The sequence below is a fragment of the Notolepis coatsorum genome, assembly GCF_963971535.1.
Source record: "Notolepis coatsorum genome assembly, chromosome: 2".
In the NCBI taxonomy this organism is placed as follows: Eukaryota; Metazoa; Chordata; class Actinopteri; order Aulopiformes; family Paralepididae; genus Notolepis; species Notolepis coatsorum.
The window spans coordinates 232,432,624-232,455,902 of NC_140166.1; the positions used below are offsets into that span (position 1 = coordinate 232,432,624).

The 23,279-nt window shown below is 43.7% G+C and overlaps 1 protein-coding gene across 1 annotated transcript in view; it reads right to left on the reverse strand.

Moving 5' to 3' along the window:
- Window positions 1-22,697, reverse strand: part of LOC311223232 (tripartite motif-containing protein 16-like) — a 32,110-nt gene extending 9,413 nt beyond the window's left edge. The window contains exons 1-6 of the mRNA XM_084308002.1: window positions 22,439-22,697; window positions 20,920-21,294; window positions 19,348-19,443; window positions 15,065-15,298; window positions 14,212-14,371; window positions 6,354-6,413 (exon numbers count right to left, since the gene is read on the reverse strand). Of these exons, the coding sequence (XP_084164128.1) occupies window positions 6,354-6,413; window positions 14,212-14,371; window positions 15,065-15,298; window positions 19,348-19,443; window positions 20,920-21,294; window positions 22,439-22,669 (1,156 nt within the window). The 5' untranslated portion in view covers window positions 22,670-22,697. The remainder of the gene's footprint in view (window positions 1-6,353; window positions 6,414-14,211; window positions 14,372-15,064; window positions 15,299-19,347; window positions 19,444-20,919; window positions 21,295-22,438) is intronic.
- Window positions 22,698-23,279: the final 582 nt, after the last annotated feature.

Consider the following 23,279-nt stretch of genomic DNA (forward strand, 5'->3'; position numbering starts at 1 on the left):
GTCTCAGCAGCTGATTCTCTCTGAACTGTGTGGAGAGTGAGAGTCTCAGCAGCTGAGTCTCTCTGAGCTGTGTGGAGAGTGAGAGTCTCAGCTGAGTCTCTCTGAACTGTGTGGAGAGTGAGAGTCTCAGCTGAGTCTCTCTGAACTGTGTGGAGAGTGAGAGTCTCAGCAGCTGAGTCTCTCTGAACTGTGTGGAGAGTGAGAGTCTCAGCTGAGTCTCTGAACTGTGTGGAGAGTGTGAGTCTCAGCTGAGTCTCTGAACTGTGGAGAGTGAGAGTCTCAGCAGAGTCTCTCTGAACTGTGTGGAGAGTGTGAGTCTCAGCAGAGTCTCTCTGAACTGTGTGGAGAGTGAGAGTCTCAGCAGCTGAGTCTCTCTGAACTGTGTGGACAGTGAGAGTCTCAGCAGCTGAGTCTCTCTGAACTGTGTGGACAGTGAGAGTCTCAGCAGCTGAGTCTCTCTGAACTGTGTGGAGAGTGAGTCTCAGCAGCTGAGTCTCTCTGAACTGTGTGGAGAGTGAGTCACTAGCCGGAGAGCCAGCAGCGCCACTGTCTACACCAAACCGAGCGTAGAAGGTGTTGAGCTTGTCCGCGAGGGAGGCGTCGTCGCTCCCCATTGAGGGGGCGCTGACTTTATAGTCAGTTATTGTCTTCAGTCCCTGCCATAATCCTCTTGTGTTGTTTTGTGCCATTTGTGTCTCCAGTTTGTCAGCATATGTCCTCTTAGCAAGTTTAACAGCCTTGCGTAGAGTATAGACTGAAGCCTTATACTCCTCCATGTTTCCTGACTCTCTACCCAGGTTGTAGGCGGTGGTGCGAGAGTTCAGAGCTGCTCTAATAGTGCTGTCCACCCACGGTTTCTGGTTTGGGAAAACCCGCACCATTTTCGTGAGGACAATACCATCAGCTATAGTTGTTATGTAGCTCACCACTGTCTGAGAGTGAGAGTCTCAGCTGAGTCTCTGAACTGTGTGGAGAGTGTGAGTCTCAGCTGAGTCTCTCTGAACTGTGTGGAGAGTGTGAGTCTCAGCTGAGTCTCTGAACTGTGTGGAGAGTGAGAGTCTCAGCTGAGTCTCTCTGAACTGTGTGGAGAGTGAGAGTCTCAGCTGAGTCTCTGAACTGTGTGGAGAGTGTGAGTCTCAGCTGAGTCTCTGAACTGTGTGGAGAGTGAGAGTCTCAGCTGAGTCTCTCTGAACTGTGTGGAGAGTGAGAGTCTCAGCAGCTGAGTATCTCTGAACTGTGTGGAGAGTGAGAGTGAGAGTTTCTTTAGGCAACTAAACTGGCTTCCGGTCAATAAAAGGGTAATTCACATCAAATTAGGTCTCACACACAAGATAGTTCAAAATACAGGTCCGAAATATCTATCTAATTATTTTAATCGATTCCGTGACAATCATTCATACTCCACTAGAAGGAGCAGTACGGATTTTATTCTGCCAAGATTTAACTCCCTAATGGGCACAAATACATTTTTATATTCTGCAGCACTGGAGTGGAACAAGCTTCCAGTGGCCCTGAAAAACATCGAAGAGGGGGGAAGTTTTAGACGTGCCACAAAGAAATGGCTAGCCAGTGAAGTATAGAATAGCCATAGGAAGGAGAGGGTAGGAAGTGCTTTTTTTGTATGGGGTTGCTATTATGTTTTATTCTGTTTTTTATTATGATGATCTTTGTTTTATTATGATGCTATATGTTTTATTATGATGCTCTATGTTTTATTATGATGCTCTATGTTTTTATTATGATGCTCTGTTTTAGTATGTTTTATTATGATGCTCTATGTTTTATGATGTCTGTCCATGTCCAAAATCAGGGACCATGATGGAAATAAGTGCTTGCACTTTCTCATGTTTTTATCCCTTGGATGCTGTCTTTTACTGCACAATAAAAATCAATCAATCAATCAATCAGTCTCAGCAGCTGAGTCTCTCTGAACTGTGTGGAGAGTGAGAGTATCAGCAGAGTCTCTGAACTGTGTGGAGAGTGTGAGTCTCAGCAGAGTCTCTCTGAACTGTGTGGAGAGTGAGAGTCTCAGCAGAGTCTCTCTGAACTGTGTGGAGAGTGAGAGTCTCAGCTGAGTCTCTCTGAACTGTGTGGAGAGTGAGAGTCTCAGCTGAGTCTCTGAACTGTGTGGAGAGTGTGAGTCTCAGCTGAGTCTCTGAACTGTGTGGAGAGTGTGAGTCTCAGCTGAGTCTCTCTGAACTGTGTGGAGAGTGAGAGTCTCAGCAGAGTCTCTCTGAACTGTGTGGAGAGTGAGAGTCTCAGCTGAGTCTCTCTGAACTGTGTGGAGAGTGAGAGTCTCAGCTGAGTCTCTCTGAACTGTGTGGAGAGTGTGAGTCTCGGCTGAGTCTCTCTGAACTGTGTGGAGAGTGAGAGTCTCAGCAGCTGAGTCTATCTGAACTGTGTGGAGAGTGAGAGTCTCAGCTGAGTCTCTGAACTGTGTGGAGAGTGAGAGTCTCAGCAGCTGAGTCTCTGAACTGTGTGGAGAGTGAGAGTCTCAGCTGAGTCTCTCTGAAATGTGTGGAGAGTGAGAGTCTCAGCAGCTGAGTCTCTCTGAACTGTGTGGAGAGTGAGAGTCTCAGCAGAGTCTCTGAACTGTGTGGAGAGTGTGAGTCTCAGCTGAGTCTCTCTGAACTGTGTGGAGAGTGAGAGTCTCAGCTGAACTGTGTGGAGAGTGAGAGTCTCAGCAGCTGAGTCTCTCTGAACTGTGTGGAGAGTGAGAGTCTCAGCTGAGTCTCTCTGAACTGTGTGGAGAGTGAGAGTCTCAGCAGAGTCTCTCTGAACTGTGTGGAGAGTGTGAGTCTCAGCTGAGTCTCTCTGAACTGTGTGGAGAGTGAGAGTCACAGCAGCAGAGTCTCTGAACTGTGTGGAGAGTGAGAGTCTCAGCAGCTGAGTCTCTGAACTGTGTGGAGAGTGAGAGTCTCAACAGCTGAGTCTCTCTGAACTGTGTGGAGAGTGAGAGTCTCAGCAGCTGAGTCTCTGAACTGTGTGGACAGTGAGAGTCTCAGCAGCTGAGTCTCTGAACTGTGTGGAGAGTGAGAGTCTCAGCTGAGTCTCTCTGAAATGTGTGGAGAGTGAGAGTCTCAGCAGCTGAGTCTCTCTGAACTGTGTGGAGAGTGAGAGTCTCAGCAGAGTCTCTGAACTGTGTGGAGAGTGTGAGTCTCAGCTGAGTCTCTCTGAACTGTGTGGAGAGTGAGAGTCTCAGCTGAACTGTGTGGAGAGTGAGAGTCTCAGCAGCTGAGTCTCTCTGAACTGTGTGGAGAGTGAGAGTCTCAGCTGAGTCTCTCTGAACTGTGTGGAGAGTGAGAGTCTCAGCAGAGTCTCTCTGAACTGTGTGGAGAGTGTGAGTCTCAGCTGAGTCTCTCTGAACTGTGTGGAGAGTGAGAGTCACAGCAGCAGAGTCTCTGAACTGTGTGGAGAGTGAGAGTCTCAGCAGCTGAGTCTCTGAACTGTGTGGAGAGTGAGAGTCTCAACAGCTGAGTCTCTCTGAACTGTGTGGAGAGTGAGAGTCTCAGCAGCTGAGTCTCTGAACTGTGTGGACAGTGAGAGTCTCAGCAGCTGAGTCTCTCTGAACTGTGTGGAGAGTGAGAGTCTCAGTAGCGGAGTCTCTCTGAACTGTGTGGAGAGTGAGAGTCTCAGCAGCTGAGTCTCTCTGAACTGTGTGGAGAGTGAGAGTCTCAGCAGAGTCTCTCTGAACTGTGTGGAGAGTGAGAGTCTCAGCAGCTGAGTCTCTCTGAACTGTGTGGAGAGTGAGAGTCTCAGCAGAGTCTCTCTGAACTGTGTGGAGAGTGAGAGTCTCAGCTGAACTGTGTGGAGAGTGAGAGTCTCAGCTGAGTCTCTGAACTGTGTGGAGAGTGAGAGTCTCAGCAGCTGAGTCTCTCTGAACTGTGTGGAGAGTGAGAGTCTCAGCAGCTGAGTCTCTCTGAACTGTGTGGAGAGTGAGAGTCTCAGCAGAGTCTCTCTGAACTGTGTGGAGAGTGAGAGTCTCAGCAGAGTCTCTGAACTGTGTGGAGAGTGATAGTCTCAGCTGAGTCTCTCTGAACTGTGTGGAGAGTGAGAGTCTCAGCAGAGTCTCTCTGAACTGTGTGGAGAGTGAGAGTCTCAGCAGAGTCTCTCTGAACTGTGTGGAGAGTGAGAGTCTCAGCAGAGTCTCTCTGAACTGTGTGGAGAGTGAGAGTCTCAGCTGAACTGTGTGGAGAGTGAGAGTCTCAGCTGAGTCTCTCTGAACTGTGTGGAGAGTGAGAGTCTCAGCAGCTGAGTCTCTCTGAACTGTGTGGAGAGTGAGAGTCTCAGCAGAGTCTCTCTGAACTGTGTGGAGAGTGAGAGTCTCAACAGCTGAGTCTCTCTGAACTGTGTGGAGAGTGAGAGTCTCAGCAGCTGAGTCTCTCTGAACTGTGTGGAGAGTGAGAGTCTCAGCAGCTGAGTCTCTCTGAACTGTGTGGAGAGTGTGAGTCTCAGCTGAGTCTCTCTGAACTGTGTGGAGAGTGAGAGTCTCAGCAGAGTCTCTGAACTGTGTGGAGAGTGATAGTCTCAGCTGAGTCTCTCTGAACTGTGTGGAGAGTGAGAGTCTCAGCAGAGTCTCTCTGAACTGTGTGGAGAGTGATAGTCTCAGCTGAGTCTCTCTGAACTGTGTGGAGAGTGAGAGTCTCAGCAGAGTCTCTCTGAACTTTGTGGAGAGTGTGAGTCTCAGCAGAGTCTCTCTGAACTGTGTGGAGAGTGTGAGTCTCAGCAGAGTCTCTCTGAACTGTGTGGAGAGTGAGAGTCTCAGCTGAACTGTGTGGAGAGTGAGAGTCTCAGCTGAGTCTCTCTGAACTGTGTGGAGAGTGAGAGTCTCAGCAGCTGAGTCTCTCTGAACTGTGTGGAGAGTGAGAGTCTCAGCAGAGTATCTCTGAACTGTGTGGAGAGTGAGAGTCTCAACAGCTGAGTCTCTCTGAACTGTGTGGAGAGTGAGAGTCTCAGCAGCTGAGTCTCTCTGAACTGTGTGGAGAGTGAGAGTCTCAGCAGCTGAGTCTCTCTGAACTGTGTGGAGAGTGAGAGTCTCAGCAGAGTCTCTCTGAACTGTGTGGAGAGTGAGAGTCTCAGCAGAGTCTCTCTGAACTGTGTGGAGAGTGAGAGTCTCAGCAGCTGAGTCTCTCTGAACTGTGTGGAGAGTGTGAGTCTCAGCTGAGTCTCTCTGAACTGTGTGGAGAGTGAGAGTCTCAGCAGAGTCTCTCTGAACTGTGTGGAGAGTGAGAGTCTCAGCAGATCACAAATCAGCACATGTTCAGATGACTCAGTTCAGTGAGGGTGAATATTGTGAGAGGAGAATTGGAAGAATGCGCCAATATGAGAATTAGAGACATAGATCATATTAATATAAGTCCACATAGCTTGGAAACAATGCTAAACACTGAAAAAGGCCATTTATAAGATAGTTCCCCTTTAAATTGATTGATATTTTTGCTTAATTTTATATTCGCATCCAGACCATTCCAGAGTGATACCCCACAAACTGCAATGCACATACTTTTAAGAGTTGTACGTACCGTAGGTTGCTTTAAAGCTAATGTCCCTCTAAAATTATAAACACTCTCTAGCCGTGATTTTTTTTTAATGTTGCTTGGTAATTTGTTTTTTATTGCCAGAAACATAATTTGTGCAGATTTGAATTTGATTAAGTCCATGAATTTTAATGTTTGACTGCTTACAAACAGACTATTTGTGTGATCTAAATATCTACCGTGATGTACTATCCGTATGGCTCTTTTTTGCGGTGTGCATATCTTTTGTAAGTTGCTTTTATAAGTATTTCTCCAGATTTCAACACAATATGATAGATATGGTACAATGAGTGTGCAATATAATGTATATAGAGTTTTCTGATTCAGGATATGTCTTGCCCAGTATACCAATACTTCTCGCTAACTTTGAAAACAAATATTTTATATGGGGTTTCCAGCAGAGTTTATGGTCTATTAAGACCCCTAGAAACTTGTTTGTATATACTCTCTCAATTTTCACTGGCTTTTTTTTTTATGTGGTTATCTTTTCTTAGCACACCCATTTGTGTCAGGCTAGAACACTCTGCAGGCGTTGGATAGAACACTGCAGGCATTGGATAGAACACTGCAGGCGTTGGATAGAACACTGCAGGCGTTGGATAGAACACTGCAGGCGTTGGATAGAACACTGCAGGCGTTGGATAGAATATTATAGACGTATATTTACCCGTCAGTAGTGTGATAGTAAAGGGTTAACCTTCTGTAGTGTGGCAGTGAATGGGTTAAACACACAACCTCTATTATGTCAGAGTCTGTCCGTCAGCCGACACACGACAACACAAGTGATGGAAAGAGGTCATGGTGGAACTCACTCACCTTGTAGGAAGTACTCTCTCGTCCCGGACTCTGGTGGAAGTAGAACAGCCACTGGAGAAACTAGAGACACAAAATATCAGTCACAGCATGTTATGAATGAATGATTTTATTTCTGTCTTCTTTTACAAAGCATATAGAACATTTAAAAAACGAAAAGTAAAAATGACCGAAAAGGTGTAGGCTGAAGGCGAGGCTTATAATTGCCTATCCCCTTTTTACATTACATTATTTACACACTGAAGAGTTTATCGCTGGGACGTCAGCCCCCCCTGTCCACCCGGGCTGGGTGATGCCCCAGGGATTGCTCAGCAGACGGCTGATGGACCCCGCGACTCGGCTATAGACGCCTCCCCACCGGCGCCTGCTGATGAGGAGACCTCTGGCTGCGGGGCCCAGGCGGACCCCGTTCCTGCAGGTATCTCCCTGGGCGCACCGCTCCCGCAGTCGCTGCCCCAGCCCACTCGGCCGGGCCGCGTGAGGAGGCCGCCTACACGCTACGAGCCCGAGTCCGGCAGTTGGATACGGGACTGAGACCGTTAATCTATTCCGGTTCATCCTTATGTCATCTGTAACAATGCACCACCTTGTAACAGCTCCTTCTTGTTCACGAAAATCTCACCTATTGATGTTCTGAATGCCATAAAATACCTCAAAGTGTGTAGTGGCCCAGGCCTAGATGGTTTAGAAAGCAAATTTCTTAAACTTGCTCCACACATTTTGATGTACCCCCTATGTGATCTCTATAATCTGTCTTTATTATCACATGAAATACCATCTATCTGGAAGCACTCAAAAATCACTCCTCTCCACAAAGCAGGCAATGTACTAGATCCCAATAATTACAGACCAATAGCAATTATCTGTTCCATAGCAAAAGTCTTTGAAAAGTTAATTTATAAACAACTGTCTAATTATCGCAGCAACAACAATATTTTATCACCTTCGCAATCTGGTTTTCGCTCCAATCATTCCACATCTACTACCTTATTAAAACTCACTAATGATATATTTTCTTCATCTGGTAATGGTAATCTCACTGGTGCAATATTTATTGATTTAACAAAAGCCTTTGATTTGGTCAACCATTATCTCCTATTGGACAAACTGTATGCTATTGGCCTCTCACGCAATGCCCTGCTTTGGTTTAATTCATATCTGCACAACAGAAAACAATGTGTTGCTATACAGGATGGTAGATCTGAATTGGCAGTACAGGAATGTGGGGTGCCACAAGGCTCAACATTAGGCCTGCTCTTGTTTTCAATATTTATTAATGATCTCCCCTCAATTTTCACAGGTTGTAATACTCAACTCTATGCCGACGACACAGTGATATATACATCTCTAATTACCTTACCTCAAATTCAGTTATCACTGCAATCAAATTTCAATAAACTCGAATCATGGCTCTCGGCTAATAAACTTTTAATCAACAAAACTAAAACTAATACTATGCTCTTTGGGACCACCCGTAATCTTGCATCCAAAACCATTGATCAACCATTTAATATCACTTGTCTGGACGGTACACAACTGCATAGAGTTGATCACATTAAATACCTTGGTCTATGGTTCGATTCAGAACTCTCATATAAATATCACATAGATAATATTGTTAGAAAAGTGAACTTTAGTGCTGGTGTTCTCTACCGCAACAGAAAATGTTTCACACTCCCTGTCAGAAAGAAACTGGTTCAGCAACTAATTTTACCCATCATGGATTACGCTGACGTAGTTTACCAAACTGCATCTAAAACCAACCTTCTTCCACTAAACACACTATTCAACCGTCTATGCAGATTTGCTCTTGGCTGCCCATATTTGACACACCACTGCACCATGTATGAAAATCTTAATTTGCCAGCTCCCACAGTAAGACGACAGCAGCACTGGTTACAGTTCATTTTTAAATGTATTCACTTCAATTATCCGCAATATCTCAAACAGTATAAGTATATGGACCCTTTCACCTCTATACATCAACTAAGACACTGTGCACAGCTATTTTTTAAAGTTCCAACAAATGTTACTACCTCAGTTGGCAAAAAAGCATTCATGTTCAAAGGTCCATCTGACTGGAATAATCTCCCAGTTCATATTCGAGCTATAACATCCTCCAAACTGTTTAAAACTGTGCTGTCCTCTCACCTTGAGATTACTTGGTCATGTTTCCACCAATAATAGTATAACAGATCTTTGAAGCAATCACTTGAATATGTGCTCTGTGTTTTGTTGTTTGGTTGTCTTATGTTCCTCTTGTTTGATGTCGTTTGAACCGGTTTATTATTAATTCTATTTTGTTTTGTGTTTGGTTTTTGTTTGCTTCTTTGTTTTGTTATGTTGAATACATATTAATGTATGTATTCTGTAAGCTGTGGACCCCCTTGAAAACGAGATGGTTCATCTCAAGGGGTAATTCCAAATAAAGAAATAAAGAATCATAGCTTTCCGGTCTGGGGGGGATGAAGAGTTTATCGCCGGCCACTAGGGGGCAGCGTCTCATTAGTATTGCCGACCGGCTTTGTTTTGTTTTGTAGTATTGCCGAGTGGCCATTTTGTTTCACTTAATGTGAGTCTGTTTATATCACTATTGAGTGTTTATGTACATTATATAGCGATATATATATATGCATTATGATAGTGTTGTCATGTCATGCATTTATGTTGGTACTTTGTCAGCTTATTTCGCTGTGCTTTGTTCTGTTTCAGGGTGTCGTCATCCTTGTCATTAAATACTAAAACTGACATCGAGGAGTGCATTTCTTCACACACAAAAACATATACAAAAAATAAACATAATTTAGTACATAATTTGCAAAAAAAAAATTCTACAAAGTTTCATGTACAAATCGTATGCACATTTATTATTATTTTTTTTTCACGATTTGAATACAGTTATGTTATAATAAAATATAATTAGGATAATAATAAGGTTTTATATTTATGTATCACCTTATATTTGAATAATTTCTTAAATGTATGTAGCGAACTACACATTTTTACTTCTTTGTCAAAGTTATTCCATAGTGTTGCCCCTTTAACATGCAGATGTACATCGACTTTTTATATTCGTCCTTGCCTTTGCGATATCGAATACACAAGTTCCCCTAAGTCTATACTGGCTCTCTCTAGTTTGGAACAACTCCTGAATGCAACTTGGAAGTGAGTGCTTATGTGCTTTGTACATTATTATTGCAGTGCTAAGATCGATAAGATCTTCCCATTTTAAGGTATTTGATTTAATAAAGAGTGCGTTTGTCGGTTCATAGTAATCAGCTTGATTCACAATTCTTATGGCTTTCTTCTGCTTGATTGATTGATTGAAAACTTTATTAACAGATTGCAGAATGGGTACAATACAGTACAGCTCAATACACACAATTGTTAAGGGGATGCAGACCAGAGAAAGACTTTCGTCTTGTTTACATCAGGGTCCCCCATTTTCAATTCATCAGGACATATATGACATACATGACATACAGATAGACAGTACTGCTACATCTATACATTTATGACATACCAGATTTGCAAATACAGTACCGTTTGTGATACAAAAAGAGTCAAGAAAAGGGAGTATATACATTTGACGAAGAAACTGTACATTGGAGGAGGTGGGGTGGGGTTGTGTGGGGGGGGGGGGGGGTTGGGTACATTGGGATATTGACAACCATACTGGGTAATTTACATTAGAGGTGGTTGGGGGGGGGGGGGGGGGGAAACACTGTATAAACAAGCAAAACTGTACATTGGGGGGGGGGGGACACTGTACAAACAAGCACAATTGTACATTGGAATATTGACAAAACCATACTAGGTAAATTACTGTACATTGGAGGGTGTTGGGTTAGGACATTTACAGGGGCCAGTGCATTATGAACATTTGGTTAATGTTTGTTTTATATGTGTTTCCCCATACCTCCACACAGTACGTTATGTATGGAACTATGAGCGAACAGTACAATAAATAGAGTTGTCAACATGGATGAAACAATAGAGCTCATCACTTATTTCTGATTTGCTCCTTGAGCTGTTCCAGAGGTCCTGACGAGTGGGTTCACAGGGAGGCTTATTCTGGGTTTATATTGTGATGTCACTTGTCTTTATTTATTTGTATTTGTATGCATCTATCTCTCACTCTTTAGTTCTGTTATCTGTTGCTATTTGATTGGATTGATTAATTGGTTGAATCATTCATTCATCCATTGATTGCAATTTCTATTAGAGTGTCATTAAACATGTAATTAAATTCCATTTCACACAAACAAAACATTCTGCTACCTTCCCCCCAAGCTTTACAAAGTGCCTTTCCTAAAACATACTTTCATGATCATTCTAAACAAAATAAATTAGAAGAAATAGATAACATCTTACTGAAATAATGGGCCTCATACCATGAAGCGATATATGAACAGATTTCGTTCTTAACTAGCATTTCCTCTTACTTTGTTCTTACCTGGGATTCAGCAAAGTTCTCTTATTGTTGCTTTTTTCTCAGGCAAGAACAAATTATAAGAGTGGTCGAGAGCACTCTTACCGAAATAAGACACTCTTACCCAAAAATAAAATAAAAAAAGCATACCATTGGTTAATTGCCCCCAAATACGACTTTAAAAATACAGAACTTTTCAATAATAATAATTATTATTATTATAACTTATTGCGTGTGTTCTATCTGAAATGGATTATATATTGCTGTTAGAACAGTTATGCTCTGGCCGCCCAGGCCATTGATTGATTGAAGATTTTATTAACAGATTGCAGAATGGGTACAATACAGTAGGGCTCAATACACACAATTGTTAACACAATCGCTGCCACTGGGATGAGTCTAATAAATCTCTAGAGGACCAGCAAATGTAAACAGACGTGGGGCTGTTTGTAGAGCAAAATCTATACTTTATAGTATTGCTATCTGTCCATTCTCATTGTCAATTGAGACCATAAACCATCCCTTCAAAATGGCTTAAAGAAAAAAAAATGTCATCAATACGTTCTCATTTTATAGTGCCGTGAATATAAGCGTTATACGGGATTTCGGCTAGGATATTTCCTGGAAGGCGAGATACAGGCCGCTAAGCTACTACCGTTATATCCAATGGCATTTCCGTTATACATATGCTACAGAAATAACTCAAACTGCATATGATCGGCACGATCCTCAAGCATGTATGCATGAAAGGGGGGGGGGGGGGGGGCGGGGGACGTCGTTTCTGATTATTGATTACCAATAACCGCGTTAGCCTCATTAGCCTCATTCATTGATCGGATGGATGGCTATCAAAACAATGCCTGATCGGGATGTACTTTACGTGAAAAAGATCTTACCGTGGGCCAGTGGGATCCCCCCGAGCATTTCCCCGTTATCGATCGCCATCTGGTAGATCGATATGTCCATTGGCTGATGATAAATCCCCTTATTGCATAGTGAAATCTGCAATCCAAAACGTAATCCAAGCTACAGGCTGCACATCCAGAATCGCGCTAACTAGAAACTCCATTGAAAGTAAAAAAAAAAATAGTCCACCGTTCAGCCACAGGGCACACTCCATTATCGCGACAGCACCCCTAAGAGGATCTGGCCGGTAATGCACGTTGGCGAATTCAAAGAGTAGGGTAAATCTGCAGTGCCGCTCGGCGACCTTGAATAGGTTATTCAAATGGAATAAAAGCCAAAACTTGCCACGGATATATCCGTCCTTCTGTCCACAACGGGTGGAATGCTTGGGCGGGATTGTGTTAAGGGGATGCAGACCAGAGAAAGACTTTCGTCTTGTTTACATCAGGGTCCCCCATTTTCAATTCATAATGACATTTATGACATACACAACATACAGATATATATCATGACATTTATGACATGACATACAGATATGCAGTACTGTATACATAGCATAGAACGCATATTTAGAGATCGTCTATATCAGTGGTTCCCAAACGACCCCTCTCACCCAGCACACCACTTATTCCAGCACATGCCCTCAGGTCGCTACAGGTCCATTCTAACCAGACACACACGCTTCACAAACAGTTTTTTCCCCACAGCAGTCCGAACACTGAACACCCTGGCCTGCCCCCTTTTGCACAAACGGGCAAGCATCTGTCACCGACTGACACTGTTACCGTGACTGTCCTGTATGTATTTATGTATATATGTATCTATTGTGGGATTGGGAGGTGGGAGGGGGGCGCTTTTGACGTTTTTGATGTTTGATGTCTGTTTCATGTTTGATGTAACCAGTGCTTAACATCTGTACCGAAAACAATTACCACTGAACCATTGTTGTGTGGCATTAAAGTATCTTGTATCTTGTATCTTGTTCTGTTTTATGCGGACCACTAGATTGTTATCAAGAACATTTGCGGACCACCTCGTATGCAAACAGTAAAACATAAATAAATAAACAACTGACTTAAATCCAGTAATACACGAGACCCTCTTCTTGGACCAAGTAAGGTTTCGTCGATAATCCAATGTACAGTTAACCCCACCCCGCCTACCCCACCCACCCACCCACCTCCAATGTACAGTTCCCGCGCCCCACACCACCTCCAGGTACAGGAGTCGGCCCTTGTAAATCCCTTGATCAGCAGCAAAGTAATAATTGTAATCCAAATGCTCGATAGCATTGATGACAGCTAGCCAGCCTCCGTCCACGAGGCCAGCCCGAGTTGTAATCCTCACGAGGTTGAATCCCAAACGATAGTGGAAATCAACGATGCTCTTCTCCGGGTAACACGTTCCAAATCAATATAATCCAACCAGTAATGGTTCTGCAATCGCCGCCTCTGGTTCTCCTGTGCACATGCTACACACGAACGAACTGGGATGCACGATATACAATAAATTAACGACTATTTACTTCACATTAGATTAGGTCGAACTTGACGTTACTTTACTAAACTATTCGCACGTGGTTCTCAATGCTCTGTTAGACGCAAGGTTGCTCACTTCACTGCACGTTGACTCGTGGTGAAGGTGGGTAAGGTACTGAACGTAACTGAATTGAACTAAGCACGGTGTGCGCACCTTGCGCTGTATTTATACTTAAGTGAATATCTAGTCCCAACCTCAGTCCTTGTCTGGGATCACTACGCTGACTCCGGGCATGTTCCGACATGCCTGCAGTTGTCTTTGAACTTGCCGTTGGGGGCTTGCGCGCTGGCGCCTGGGGGCGCCGTCCAATAGGAGAGCGAATATTACTCTGGTCTGAACGCAGGTAAAGGGATATTCCGTGTATATATATAAATAATATACAAAGTATATCAAACAATAAAGGTAGATTCTCAGTTTAATCTGGCCCTTCACAACAACTACTGTATATTAATACAGTCTATTCCACTATATAGCTATAGGTGCTGTATGATGACAATACATTTGATTCCTATCTAATTTTGATCCATCGCAAAGCGCTCCAGCGCTTGAATACGGCCGGGGGATCCGCTCATATACAATGCAGACCCACGGCTCTCGTATTATAATGAGCCCGCGAGGCGTGTCTCTGTATGCAAATGACTTGCGCGAGAATGCGCATCCAGTTTAGAATGAGTGGGATTCACCATTAAAAAAACCTGGGTAAGAACAGATTTGGACTTTAAGAACGGCTTGATGAATGTGGCGGTGGCTTTTCTTATTGTTCTCTTAACAGACAGGTAAGCAAGAATATAAGAAAAATAATAAGAGAGTATTGTTGAATGAGGCCCATTGTTTATATGTTATCATAGAACCTGCTGGAGTGTAGCCTGCATTGACAGTCATGTTTTACGATATATTCATCTCACCTTCTGCTTATATCTTCATGTTTTACAACAGTCTATATCAGGGGCGTCTATAGACTATATATATATATATTCATCTCACCTTCTGCTGATATCTTCGGCCACGTATCCTTCAGGATGTTCATCAGTTCGTCTCTCAGCTCAGAAACAGCATCACTCACATTCCTGAAGTCACGTAGAGGATGGACAGCGATACTGGGTAAGTCTGGAGATACACTGGGACTGGAGAAGGACTGGAAACCCTGGATAGAGAGACATTATATTAAACAGAGAGAGACAGACACTGTAACAGTACTGTATATCTGTATGTCATGTACTGTATGTCATAAATGTCCTGATTAGATTAGATTTTTATATCTGTATGTTGTGCATGTCATAAATGTCATTATGAATTGGAAATGGGGGACCCTGATGTAAACAAGACAAAAGTCTTTCTCTGGTCTGCATCCCCTTAACAATTGTGTGTATTGAGTTGTACTGTACCCATTCTGCAATCTGTTAATTAAAGTTTTCAATCAATCAATCAATCAGACTCATTTGAAAATCACCTACAGTAAAACTGTAGTATTTCTGTGTTTTTTTTGCTTCAGATGTACAAATGGCTGTAGAAATACTATAGTGAATCACTATAGAAATAACCATATACATAGTATTTCTTTGGTAAAACCACAGGAATACTAGTGTTTCACCGTACATTTCTATTGACTTTACTACTGAAAAAAGTACACGGGCAGTCACAGAAATGTAAACGTAGATATAGATGGTTTAAATATGAAAGGCATATTCAGTAGAAACAGTTAGTCCTAACGCTATCTATACGACTGAATAGCTAGTGAACCGGAGTACAATGGATGTGGTTCAAAGACATATGAAAGGCATATTCATCAGAAACGGTTACAGTCAGTCCTATGGATGAGACTGAATATCTAGTGAACCTGAATGAAATGGATGTGGTCGTCAGCGTGCTTCAGCTGCTCCAGCTCCACCCCTCTCCTCCTCAGCTCCTCTAGCTCCTGTTCCAGTTGCTTCAGGACCCCTTCAGCCTGACTGACTGCAGTCTTCTCCTGGGCTCCGATCAGGGCCTTCACCTCCTTGCGCCTCGTCTGTATGGAGCGGATCATCTCAGAGAAGATCTTATCACTGGCCTTCACTGCTGTCTGGGCTGAACTCTGTTAAGACACAAAGACATGAATGGACTGCACTTTTATAGCACTTTCTTCTAAAGAGCTTTACAACTTATGCCTCACACACACACACACACACACACACACACACACACACACACACACACACACACACACACACACACACACACACACACACACACACACACACACACACACACACACACACACACACATTAACCTGAAGAGCATTATTGAGGATAAAGAGGTCACCTATCTGGGCTTTATTTTAAACAACAAACGTTCTAACGAAAAGATGGCACAAAGTGATTACAAAGGTTATGACTCTATGTTATCAGTGTTAGGATAATCAGACTAATTTTGATGAAGTTATAAGCTGTTTTGTGAAATGTCCTCTTTCGGTTTCACTGTAAAAGTCAGAGAGGAAATCAACGGGGCGATTATCCGTGCGCGGCCCGAATGTGCTTGCGTGCACGTATAATATTGATCATCTAGCGTTTATTTGAAAACGATTCATAAAAAGGCCGACGAATATCAACGTTGTGGAATATTCCAGTAAAAGACGATTTTCATAGAACGCTCCAGAATGGGCAGTTTTTTATCTGAAAACGGGTGCTTTTCTAAATGCTCTGAAACGGAAATGACGCGATAAAAAAACAATCTGCCTTGACAGCACTGACTGGAAAATAGTCTTTGATAATGCGATGGGCAGATTAGACACATAGCCATAATTTAAAACATAGATTAGGCGATATTAACGTTAACATTGGCGCCGATGGTGGCATTCAGGGGGTAAAAAGGAAAACCCGTGTGGCGCTCAAAGTGTTAACAGTCTGGGATGGCTCAGGGTTGAGGAAAGGGTACACCAGCTTAAAATGCTTCTGGTTTTTAAAGTACTGAAAGAAACGGTCCCCAAGTACCTAGTAAATTATTTTAATAAAGTAGGAGATGTCCACAAACACGCCACAAGAGGGAGCCCCACTGACCTGTCCCTGCTGAGAGTCAGGACATGCATGGGGAAAGACGCATTTTTTTTACTCGGCTACTGTAATGTGGAATGCCCTGCCAACATTCATAAAACTCCTGAACTCCCCTCTCGGATTTAAATCGGCCCTAAAATCATGGCTCAGCAGCAACTCAAATTGGTCTTAATTTGGTTTTTATCTCTTATCATAATTTGGTTTTTATCTCTTTTTATCATGAGTTGCTTTTAAGTGTTTGCGTTTTTATTTAATTTCTTTTAACATTAGATCAGTGGTTCCCAAAGTCGGGGTCGCGACCCAAAGGTGGGCCGCGAGCAGCCACGGGAGAGCCGCGAGATGATTTTCAAAAAAAAAATAAAAATAAAAAATCTTAGAAGCAGGCCAGGTCAGTGTTTCTAGTTGTATTCTAAAATTCTATTCTATTGTATTCTAAAATGTGACTATATGGTTTTATATTAACTTAATAAATAAACAAAAACGAAAAATCTACTTATTTCAACGAACATTTCAAACTAAATAACAGATTATGCACATAAAACGCTGAAAACAACCGAAGCAACAATAGTATTTTAATGAGGCTATTATTATTATCATTATTATTTTGCAACAAGTTAGCCCTCTCATAAATAGCACATATAAATGAATAACTAACTTAATAGGATTGAAGTGATATTTGGCTTAAAAAATCGGTCACCTGGAAAAAAATAAAAATAAAAAAAAGCCTGACGATGTGCATTGGGCCGCAGCTCTCTGACGCCTTATTTTCTGGGTCCCGGCCTGAAAAGTTTGGGAACCCCTGCATTAGATGACTGTATGAGTTTTCAGGTTAGGTGTTTTTGTACTTACTTTTAGGGTGTCCTGTCTGTGTACATGTCCATTCGTGTTTTTGTGCCTTTTTATGTTCCATGTAAATGGACCACAATGGAAAGAAGCCATGGCTTTATTGTGTTTTATCCATTTGACCAGCGTTATGACACTTTTATTGTTAAAATGTTGTCCTACTGTTGTCAATAAAGTATTCAATCAATCAACACACACACACACACACACACACACACACACACACACACACACACACACACACACACACACACACACACACACACCGAAGGCACTAAGGAGGACAGGAAGCAGTCATGAAATCGTTGTAGTAATGTTTTAGTCTTATTAACTAAAAGATTTTAACAAAATAAAAGGCAGCAGCACTATTGCATAACTGAGTCATGTTTGCTATGTATTTCTTTCTTTAGGGGAGTAGGACATTTGTTTCACAGTTTTAGCACGATGTTTTATAGATGGCCAGGTTAAACCCAGGCTTTTGTTTTTTAAGAGGGGGGTTTGATTTGATGAAGTTTATTTCAAATATGCAACACAACAAACAAATATCAAGTACAGATATAGCCTTAAGCCGTTCAAATAAGAAATTGTAAAAAAGAAAAATATTTAAATAATAATCTAAAAGAACCGATAAGAGTATCGATAAAGCACCGAACCGTTAAGCAGTATCGATAAGAGTAGTAGTATCGATAAAATCCTAACGATACCCATCCCTAGTGATAACGAGTTAATGCCTCCACGCCATAAAAACCTGGATGTCAACCAAATGACTGAAACTCAACAGCAAAAAGACAGAGCTCATGGTTGTGGCCCCCAAGGCACTGCTCGGGAAGGTTGGAGATCTCCTCCTCCACGTTGACGGCTGTTCCATCTCCCCGTCTCTCCAAGTCCGTAACCTGGGCGTCACCCTTGACTCCACACTTTCATTTCACTCCCACATCAAATCCGTCACCAAGTCTGCCTTCTACCACCTCAGGAACATCTCCCGTCTCCGACCCTCACTCTCAGACTCTGTGGCTGAGACCCTGATCCACTCATTCATCACCTCCCGGTTGGACTACTGTAACGGAGTCCTGTTCGGGGGACCCTGCGAAGCCCTGGACAGGCTCCAGTATGTTCAGAACTCAGCTGCCAGGGTTCTCACTCACACCAAGCCCTGGCAGCACATCACCCCCACCCTCATCCACCTCCACTGGCTTCCAGTCAAGTTCCGCATCACCTTCAAACTCCTGCTCCTCACCTACAAGTCCCTCCATGCCCTCGCCCCCCGATACCTGTCTGATCTCCTCCACCAGTACACTCCATCCCGGAACCTACGATCCTCTGATCTAGGTCTCCTCTCCATCCCTCGCACCAGGTTACAGACTTTTGGGGACAGAGCCTTCAGCGTGGCGTCCCCTACCCTCTGGAACTCTCCCCGCCCCCCGAAATCTGCAACGCCCCAACCCTGGACACCTTCAAATCCGCTCTAAAAACACACCTCTTCACCAAGGCTTTTCCCCATCAGTTAGTTTAGATTAGGTCCATTATCCCTTACCTTCCCTCATCCCCCCTTTCCCCCCCCCCCCTATTTTCCTTGCCCTATTTTTTGTCCTGATTGTGAAGCGACCTTGGGTGTCCCTCCTCACTCACCAGTGCGTACACGGTGGTGCCCCTGCCTATCTCAAGGAACTCCTCACCCCCCAGTCCTCCTCACGTTCCCTCCGCTCCGGCACAGCCTACCTCCTCAAAGCCCCCAGGACTAAGCTGCACTCCATGGGAGATCGAGCCTTCTGCTCTGCCGCACCCAGACTGTGGATATTTTTTTATGCGCCACACACGCGGGCCATCGCACCAGTGCTACTGAGGTAAATCCATTCATCGCACAGACTGACGTCAGTGTAGCACGTGCGACATATATCTCGCACTGTACAGCCCTGGTGGAGAGGGATGAAGAATAGGGCAGATACAGGAAAGAAGGCTCTGGCAGGATTGGATCCCAGGCTAACAGGGGTACATGTGGTTCCAGAGGTAGGGTCCTAACCACTACACCATCTCTGGGCACAGTGTGTCTTGCTCAAGGACACTTCGGCATGCTTCCAGGAAGAGCTGGGATCGAACCGGGAACCTTCAGATTACCAGACTGAATGCCAAAAAATGCATGCGTGTCCTATGTGTCACCCATCTCGCATGTGTGTGTTCGCTGCATGACGATGTAGCAATGTGCTACAAATAAAGACTTCTTCTTCAAAGTCCAGTTTCATATGACCTCACCTTCAGTGTCTCCACAGCCAGTCTGCGTGCTTTCAGCTCCTTCTCTCTCTCCTGGACTCTCTCCTGGACTTTGAAAAGACTCTCCCCCAGCTGTTTCTGGAACAAATCAACGTAGGAAGAATAGTTTTAGTTAGGGACTTCATTTAAAGCTACACTAGAGACTGCTTTATCTATAGTGTAAGATTGGCACCCTGTGGCCATGAAAGGTAATTGCATCTTGTTTAAACATCGCAGATGACAAAACAGTAACAAACTAGAATGGGTGATCGTTGGAGCACATTATGGCCGCAACTCAACATGCTATATAGTTGGAAATAAATATGTCCCCCCAATAAGTGAAGGAGGTATGGCATGTGTACATATGTTTTATATGGTCTCTTGTGGCCTATTCAGGAGGTGTGTGAGTCACAAGTGCTTTCTTGCAGTTTGTGGTTTTCATTGGGATTGATGTGCCTTTAGCTACACAAGTTGCTTCCAATAGAAAACGCTAGCGTTTACTCTGACTGACCAACCAGAAGTCTGCAAGTCATGTCATGATTTCTCAAAACACAACTGAGTAACACTAGCTGGTTACTGGAAAACGATAGATGTGCTTCCAGCCTATCACAAAATGAACTCCTCACACCCAAAATGTCTAATTTATATATTGTAATTTTCAAAATGATAATCATTGCCCCAAGCTGTTGCAGAGTGAAACAATTGGGGTGTTGATGAGATCGCACTGGGTGAGGCTTGGCCATTGCACTTTGTTTGTGCCGACTCCTGTGAATGCCGAGCAAAAGGCGTTGTCTCTCTGGTGGTAAAAAGGTGAACCATTAACTCTATAGTTTACACACACATACACACACACACACACACACACACACACACACACACACACACACACACACACACACACACACACACACACACACACACACACACACACACACACACACACACACACACACACACACACACACACACACACACACACACACACACACACACACACACACACACACACACACACGACGTCAGCTGTCACTCTGCATTTTTTATCAAATTTTCTTGTCTCTTTTATTGCACTTTGCCCTTGCTTTCCTATATGTACTGTACTCTACCTCTTTTTCTAGTGTATTTTTATTGCATTGTATGTGTTTTTATCATGTTGTGAAGCACTTTGGTTTGGCTGTTAGTCATTTGTAAACGTGCTATACAAATAAACTGACTTGACTTGACACACACACACACACACACACACACACACACACACACACACACACACACACACTTCTAATTCGTTATTGCAACATATAATATAACTGATGTGCCATACAGACCCTCATCTGCAAATTTTTTTTTGTTTACCTTCTCAAATTCTTATACACCGTTTATTTTTTATTATACTTCTATTGCCTATATGTATGTCTTTCTACTATTACCCTACCCTGTGCCAGGTTGTGGTCTATTTTCCTCAGTAATCGTTTCACTTGTGTTTCATGATGATCTAATTAAACACCTTTGTTCATTGTGGACCTTCCTCATTCTTTAAATGTGATCTTCGTCATGAAGTAGATGTTCTGGTCCTACCTGTTTCTCAGTCCTCTCTGCTGCAGCCGACACCGTGTCGTGGCCTTTATGTTCATCCATGACGCACAGATAACAGATACACTGCTGGTCCGTACGACAGTAGACCTGCAGCAGCATGTTGTGACTAGAACACATCTTGTCCTGCAGTCGGGCCGTGGCTTTGACCAGCTTGTGCTTCTTCAACACGGGGATACTGTGGTGAGGTTGGAGGTGGGTCTCGCAGAAAGAAGCCAGACACGCCAGGCAAGACATGAGGGCCTTGTGGCGTCTGGTTCCAGTGCAGAAATCACAGGCCAGGTCTCCTGGTCCGGCGTAGGTCAGAGCAGCAGAGGCAGAAGCCTGCTGGCCCCCTGTCCTCTTCAGCTGCTCCACCACCTAGGAGGACAGAAGGAGGACGGCTCAGTCACTGATGACCATGGCACCTGGCAAGAGCACTTATTCAAGGGTACTACGACTATGCTTGCACCTCATGGTACCAAAGCACCTCAAAGGCGCTAAAAACTAAATTACAAACATCACAAAACAAACTGGTCAGACTACTGCTTGACCTTACCCCTAGAACCCACCTCACCCCTGCTCACTTTGACAACCTAGGATGGCTTAGAGTAGACGACAGAGTACAGCAACTTGCAATGGGCCTGGTCTACAAGATACACTACACGACTAAGGTACCCATGTACATGTCGAAATACTTCCCTAAGGTCAGTGAATACCACGACCACAACACCAGAGGGAGCTCTACGGGAGACTGCAATTCGAAACTGGCCCCTGTAAATGTCCTAACCCAACCCTCTCCAATGTACAGTAAATGTCCTAACCCAGTAATACACGAGACCCTCTTCTTAGTTGGGACCAAGTAAGGTTGTCGATAATCCAATGTACAGTTACCCCCTACCCCCCCCCACCTCACCCACCCAACCACCTCCAATGTACAAACCACAAAACAAGGAAAACATAATACGTCATCTGCAATGAGAAATTTCATGTGTTTCTGTCTCTCTTCATGTACATGGGGGGGGGGGTCAGTGCCAATACGCAAAATGAATGGCCTACTGACAATCAGAGCTATTTGTTGTTATTGAGTCTACTATTAGCATAAGTTACTTCATATTGCACACTGACCAAAAACTTCAGATTCAATCAAAGAAATGTAGGCCAGGAAAAAAGATCTGAAATGTGTAGGAACACTGTATGAGGATTAGTATGGTTACTGGATAGCATTGGTATTATCGCACATTAAAAATGCCCTTATGTTTAAAATGTTCATAGGACAAAAGGAAAAAAAACAAATTTTTTGAACTTTTAAAACATTTTAAAATAAACCTTTTAGTAAAGACTAAACACACGGAGGGCCCTCCCCCAGTTTTGGGCCATAGGTCATCTGTTCCCCTCTTAAACTGGTAAATGGTGCATTTATATAGTGCTTTTATCCAAAGCGCTTAACAATTTGTTCCTCACATTCTACCATTCACTCACACATTCACACACCGACGGCAGAGCCATGCAAGGTGCCACCCACCTCTGCCAGCATGGTGTTTTTCTTCAGCGCTGGCCTGGGAGTGAAGCTCTGTCTGCACTGGGGACAACTGTAGACTCCTTTATTCTCACCCTGGTCCCAGTAATCTCCAATACAGCTGCTGCAGTAACTGTGTCCACAGGGGACTGTGACTGGTTCCTTAAGAAGGTCCAGACAGATAGAACAGCAGAACTGGTCCTCGTCCAACACAACCCCCTCCTGCTGTTCGGCCATTGTACCCACGTCTCTCTCTGAGGGCTGTCTGCTGACAAGAGACAAAACAAGTTTCGTTTTCTCTGAAGAGGCAGCGGGAGAGAAGGGGAGGGACTCATGGTTTCTTCCCAGGAGGGCGGAATTTAACTCAGCATAGAACGTTAAGAATGTCTTTGGGGTGGTTTTAAATAATATAGGATGCAGACAGTGAAGACAAAACTTAATGTTTCCATTATTTATTTGGTTTCTTACACCTCCAAGCACCACATTTCATGTAATACAGTACCGAGAACAGAAGTGATTGTTACATAACAGGCATCATGTTTATAGCCTGTGTTACAGCGACACCTAGTGGTGCTCTTAAGATGCTGCATGTAAGACCTGGGTTGGCAGAGGGGCGGAGCCTCAGTTAAATAAAGCTCTACTGAAACATGATGGTGTCAGAAGAAGCGGCAGCTCCGAAAGAAATAAACACATAAAGAAATAAAACCACGCCATGGCAGCAAGGAACAGCGTCCCAGCGCCCGAGGGCATGATGCCCATTGTCTGGTGATTTGGTGAAGAACTGGGAGGTTTTCCGTGCGGAGTTTGAGGATGCTCTCTCTCTCTCTCTCTCTCTCTCCCCCTCTCT